The 6,365-nt window shown below is 39.7% G+C and overlaps 1 gene segment (V, D, J or C); it reads right to left on the bottom strand.

The window, feature by feature from the left end:
• Nucleotides 1-4,734: 4,734 nt before the first annotated feature.
• On the bottom strand, nucleotides 4,735-5,633 carry LOC110345828 (T cell receptor alpha variable 8-3-like). The segment is given in 2 exon segments: nucleotides 4,735-5,231; nucleotides 5,334-5,633. Coding segments are annotated over 2 exon segments (384 nt in total).
• Between the last annotated feature and the right edge of the window lie 732 nt (nucleotides 5,634-6,365).

Genomic DNA, 6,365 nt, shown 5'->3' with positions numbered 1-6,365 from the left:
CACTCCAAAGAATTTTACACAATATCCTAGCAACAGACATTGAGGATCACAACCCCAGGAAGCAAAGCAGAATGAACCTATCTGGCATGACAAGAAATTAAATGGAAAGGGGGAGAACCCAACAAAAAGAAAAAGTCATGGCAATGACAAGTCAATACGTTTCAGTTGTAACCATCAATGTTAATGGTCTCAATTCACCAGTCAAAAGAAATAGACTGGCAGAATGGGTCAAGAAGCAAAATCCAACAATATGCTGCATACAAGAAACACACTTCATTCAAAAGGAAACTCATAGACTGAAAGTTAAAGGGTGGAAAACAATATTGCATGCAACAGGAACCCGAAAAAAAGCAGGAGTAGCTATCCTCTTGGCAGATCAAGTAGATTTGAAACCAACACTGAATAAGAGAGACGAAGGAGGACACTACATCCTTGTAAAGGGAAGAATCCAAGAGGAAGAGATAACAATCATAAGTATCTATGCACCAAACACTAGTGCACCCAACTATGTAAAACAAATACTAACGGACATGAAAAGTCATATATGCACTAATACAATTGTAGTGGGGGACCTCAACGCCCCACTGTCACAAATAGATAGATCAACTAGACTAAAAATAAGTAATGAAATACTAGAACTCAATCGAACTCTTGAACAAATGAACTTAACAGATGTTTACAGAGTCTTCCACCCCACAAAATCAGAATACACATTCTTCTCAGCTGCACATGGGTCATTCTCCAAAATAGACCACATACTCACACATAGAACATGTTTAAGTAAGTGCAAAGGAATTGAAGTTATCCCCTGTATATTATCAGACCATAGGGTGATGAAATTGGAGATCCATAGCAAAAGAAACTCAAAAAATTTCATAACCATGTGGAAATTGAACAACACACTTCTGAAAAACCAATGGGTCACAGAGGAAATTAAAGAAGAAATCAGACACTTCCTTCAATTAAATGACAATGACAATACAACATATCAGAATCTATGGGACACAATGAAAGCTGTCTTACGAGGGAAATTCATAGCAGTGAATACGCATGTCAGGCAAACAAAATGAGTCCAATTAAACAACCTGATGTTGAACCTCAAGCTTCTAGAAAAAGAAGAGCAGGACAACCCCAAAGCTCATACAAGAGAGGAAATTATAAAGATCAGAGGAGAAATCAATGCAATAGAGACTAAGAGAATGATACAAAAAATCAATGAAGCCAAGAGTTGGTTCTTCAAAAGAATCAACAAAATTGACAAACCTTTAGCCAACCTTGTCAGAAAAAGGAAAGAAAAGGCCCAAATCCATGCAATTAGGAATGAAAAGGGTGAAATGACAACAGACCCAGCAGAAATCCAGAGGATCATCAATACCTACTTCCAGAACCTATATGCCAATAAGATGGACAACACAGAAGAAACGGACAGATTCCTAGATACATATGAATGACCAAAGTTGAAAGAAGAAGACCTAAAAATTCTGAACAACCCAATATCAACCAATGAAATTGAAAATGTAATTAAAAACTTCTCAACTAAGAAAAGCCCGGGCCCTGATGGCTTCACTGCTGAATTCTACAAGACATTTAGAGAGGAATTGCTGCCTCTACTCTTTAAACTCTTCAATGAAATTGAAAGGGAAGCAATACTCCCGAATTCATTCCTGGAAGCAAGCATCACCTTGATCCCCAAAGCAGAGAATGACCCAACTGAAAAAGAGAACTATAGGCCAATCTCACTAATGAACATAGATACAAAAATCCATAATAAGATAATGGCAAACAGAATGCAGAAGATCATGAAGAAGATCATACACCCTGATCAAGTGGGATTCCTCCCAGGGATGCAGGGATGGTTCAATATATGAAAATCAATTAGTGTAATACACTATATCAATAGAGCCAAGGACAAAAACCATATGATTATCTCCATAGATGCAGAAAAAGCATTTGACAAAGTCCAACATGCATTAATGATAAAAACCCTACAAAAAATTGGAATAGACGGTCTCTACCTCAATCTGATAAAAGCCATCTATGAAAAACCAACAGCCAATATCATACTAAATGGTCAAAAACTGAAATCCTTCACACTCAAATCAGGAACAAGACAAGGATGTCCACTATCACCACTCTTGTTCAATATAGTTCTGGAAACATTAGCCACAGCAATTAGACAAGAGAAAGAAATAAAAGGAATAAAGATAGGTCATGAAGAAGTCAAATTGTCATTCTTTGCAGATGACATGATACTCTATATAGAAGACCCCAAGAACTCCACCAAAAGTCTTCTAGACTTAATAACCAAATTCAGTCAAGTAGCTGGTTACAAGGTCAACACACAAAAATCAATAGCTTTCTTCTAAACCAATGACAGACTCACTGAGAGAGAAATAGGACAAATAATTCCTTTCACAATAGCATCCAAAAAACTGAAATACCTAGGAATCACCCTAACAAAAGGAATCAAAGACCTCTTCTCTGAAAACTATGGCACTCTGAAAAGAGAGATTGAAGATGATATCAGAAAATGGACAGACATCCCCTGCTCCTGGGTAGGAAGGATTAATATAGTGAAAATGGCCATACTTCCAAAACTGCTATATAGATTTAATGCAATTCCAATTGAGATCCCAGCAGCATACTTCATAGACCTCGAGAAAACAATCCAAAAATTCATTTGGAACAAGAAGAGACCCAGAATAGCAAAAGCAATTCTAGGTAACAGAGACATGGCTAGGGGTATCACAATCCCCAACCTGCAATTATACTACAAAGCTACTGTGATAAAAACAGCATGGTACTGGCAAAGAAACAGACTTGAGGACCAGTGGAACAGATTAGAAGATGCAGAAACAATGCCAGACACACTCAGCCATCTCATCTTCGACAAAGGAGCCAAACACCTTCACTGGAGGAAAGATAGCCTCTTTAATAAATGGTACTGGAAAAATTGGGCTTCAACTTGCCAAAGATTCAAACTAGACCTATATCTCTCACCATGCACTAAACTAAAATCAAAATGGATTAAAGATCTAAATATTAAAAGAGAAACTCCGAACCAGTTGGAACAGAGCTTAGGTAGAACCCTTGAAGACATCGGTGTAGGAAAAGATTTTATGAACAAAACCTCAGTTTCCCATGAACTAGCACAAACAATCAACAAGGGGGATCTCTTCTTATTAAAAAGCTTCTGCACAGCAAGAGAAACCACCAGCAGTGTGAAGAGACAACCCACAATGTGGGAAAATATCTTCACCTGCTCTTGCTCAGACAAAGGTCTACTATCTAGAATCTATAAAGAACTTAAAAAGATCAGACCTCCCAAATTTATAGACCCAATCCAAAAATGGGCATCTGAAATGAACAGACATTTCTCACACAAAGAAATAGAAATAGCAAATAAATACATGAAAAAATGTTCAACATCACTGGTCATTGGAGAGATGCAAATGAAAACAATGCTGAGATTCCACTTCACTCCAGAAAGAATGGCTGCTATCATGAAATCAACCAATAACCAATGCTGGCAGGGCTGTGGGGAAAGAGGAACCCTGCTCCACTGCTGGTGGGAGTGTAGACTGGTGCAAGCACTGTGAAAATCAGTATGGAGATACCTCAAAGAACTAGGACTGGAAGTCCCATTTGACCCAGCTATTCCACTGCTGGGGATCTTCCCCAAAGAATTAAAAGAATCATACCACAGTGATATATGTGCACCCATGTTCATAGCAGCGCAGTTTGTAATAGCTAAAACTTGGAAACAGCCCAAGTGCCCATCAACTGGAGACTGGATAAAGAAAATGTGGGTTTTTTTATAAAATGGAGTACTACTCAGCCATAAAAAATGAGAAATTAGAGACATTTATAGCTAAGTGGATGCACATTGAGGCAATACTCTTAAGTGAAGTAAATAGGACACACATGTGTAAATACCAAATAGTTTCTCTGATGTGAGAAACTGAAAGTGTAAATAAGGACTAAATGTGTAATAGGCAATGTGAAATAGGAAGAAAAGGGGCAAAGAGGAAGGAAGTGGGAGGGCTAGGGGAAAGGATAGAAGGGAGTGGGATTAATATGAGAAAATGGAAAAATAGGAACAAAATCTTTGTAAATAGGGAGGACTGGAGGGGTTGAAGGGAGGGCTGGGCAAGGGTGAAAAATAAGAACCAAGAGAGACTATGTAAAGGTGCAAATTTCCAATGATGAATGTCATTATATTGTATACCTAAAATGTACCAATGATTAGAATGAATAATCGATAATGTAAAATAGGAAGAAAAGGTCCAAAGGGGTAGGGGTATTGGGAGGGGCAGGGGAAAGGAAAGAAGGGAAAGGAAAAATGATGAGAAATGGAAAAAATGGAAATAAAATCTTTGTAAATAGGGAAGGGTGGAGGGCGTGAAGGGAGGGCTAGGAATGGGGAAAATATAAGAACCAAGATGCATTATATAAAGGTACAATTCCCAATGAGAAATGTAATTGTGTTGTATACCTACAATGTACCAATAAAAGAATTTAATACAAAAAAAGTTATAGCAATGCTAAATATATATTATTCTACTATCTAATACATTCTAAAGATATCTCTAATATATTCCAATAATAATTCTAATATTCCACCTATGAAACTAGATAAAAACAAAGGAGAATAAAAAAAGAAAATAATGATGATACATGGGAGAAATTAGCAAAAGTTACTATCCTACCAATTTGGAAAATTTCTGAAGTGGATTTACAGCATTTAATATTTAATATTTAATATTCTTAATATTTAATAATTCACAGCTGGCTAGCAAGTCCTGAACATTTCCTACTGTGGGATAGGAACACCATGGCTTCCGCTGTATCAGAACCCAAAGCCTTCCAAGTGCAGTCATCCTCCCTGGCGTCTCAGAGTTTTTGTTCAGCTCCCTCTGCAGCCCCAGGCACTGTGGTACTCAGAGCACAGAAGTACTCAGCTGTGTCGCTCCAGTGCGCAAAGCGTTTTCTCAGGTGGAAGGAAGATTGGCTCTTGCTGTATTCAGCCTCAAAGCCTTTGATGCCTTGAACCCGGGTGTCTCCTGAATAGTACTTGAGGAGAGGCTGGAGGCCCTGCCCGGGATACTGGACGTACCAGAAGAGATAAACGACTCCAGCATAGGTGTACTTGCACCTCAGCTCCAGAGGGGCTCCTTCCCGGACAATGACTTGGGCGTCAGGCTGGCTCACTGACTGAGCTCTGGCATCTCCTGGAAAATGCGTATTATGTCCGTCAGTGTTAAAGAAAAATAGTTTTTGCTAAGATTTAAATAAGGAAACCGTGACTTACATGACCACAAAATTTTACTTACTCGGGGCAAAATGTAACCCCAGGACCAGAATGAGCACCAGGAGCATCTCTGAGCACTGGGAACAACGCAGGCCTCTGTCCTGACAGACTGAGAACAGGAAAGTGGCTGTGGTGGGACCAGGCTCTTGGAAATGGGTGGTGTGAGTGGAGCCAGGCTAGACACGCCCTGCGTTTAAGCACACAAAACCTGCTGGGGTGACGCTGGGCGCGTCTGTCCTCTGTTCCTTCTCACTTGTCCAACTGAGATCTCAGCGGGGAGCTTCAGTCAGCTGCAGGGAGGAGGGGCCCAGGGGAAGGTACTGATCTTCCTGGGAAACCAGGACTCTAGTTTGCACAACAGCGCCCTCTGCTGGCCGGATGCAGCGTCGACGATCCAGTCTCCTCACAAGATTTAATCTGTGCTTTTCTGCTTAGGGATGTAACAAAAACTTTCAATGGATTTTTTTATTCTTCCATAGTCAGTGCTCTACCCCCTCTGTAGCTCATTATATTCATCCTATCTTTAATGTAAAACAAGCCCTGTGAAAGGCTGGAGTTATTTACTTTTTTTTTTTTTTTGAAGTAATTTACTTTTGAAAAAAAATGATCACAAAACAAGGCTGATAGATTCTGGAGTCCATCACCTCTTGTTTATAACAGCAGTGGAGCCTTCTTTAGGCTGATTCTTCAGATTAACTTCTCACAGCTGAGCTCTAGATAGCCTTGATGGCAGTGAGCATCCAATCCCGAGGAGGATGTGGTAGGATGTGGACACAATTACACTGGCTCGTGAAAATAAAAACAGAATCATGTGGCCCAATGCAGTGGTCCATGCCTAGTCCCAAGTAATTGGGAGGCTGAGGCAGGAGAATGGCTTGAGCTCAGGAGTTGGCGCCCTGCCTGAGCAACACAGCAACACCTTGATTTAAAATCAATATATATTCATACGGTCACTTTACAAAATTACAGTCTAGAACATGGGCCCTCACTCACCTTTTGTCTATCTCAGACAGAATTGTGAAGATCCAGTGGCCTTAGGTCAACAATAATTGAT

This window comes from Heterocephalus glaber, unplaced genomic scaffold, assembly GCF_053883595.1.
Source record: "Heterocephalus glaber isolate CG9 unplaced genomic scaffold, H.glaber_assembly_v1.0 deba00001662, whole genome shotgun sequence".
Taxonomy (NCBI): domain Eukaryota; kingdom Metazoa; phylum Chordata; class Mammalia; order Rodentia; family Bathyergidae; genus Heterocephalus; species Heterocephalus glaber.
Note: the sequence above shows the minus strand (reverse complement) of the source record. Positions and strands in the feature narration are given on the sequence as shown.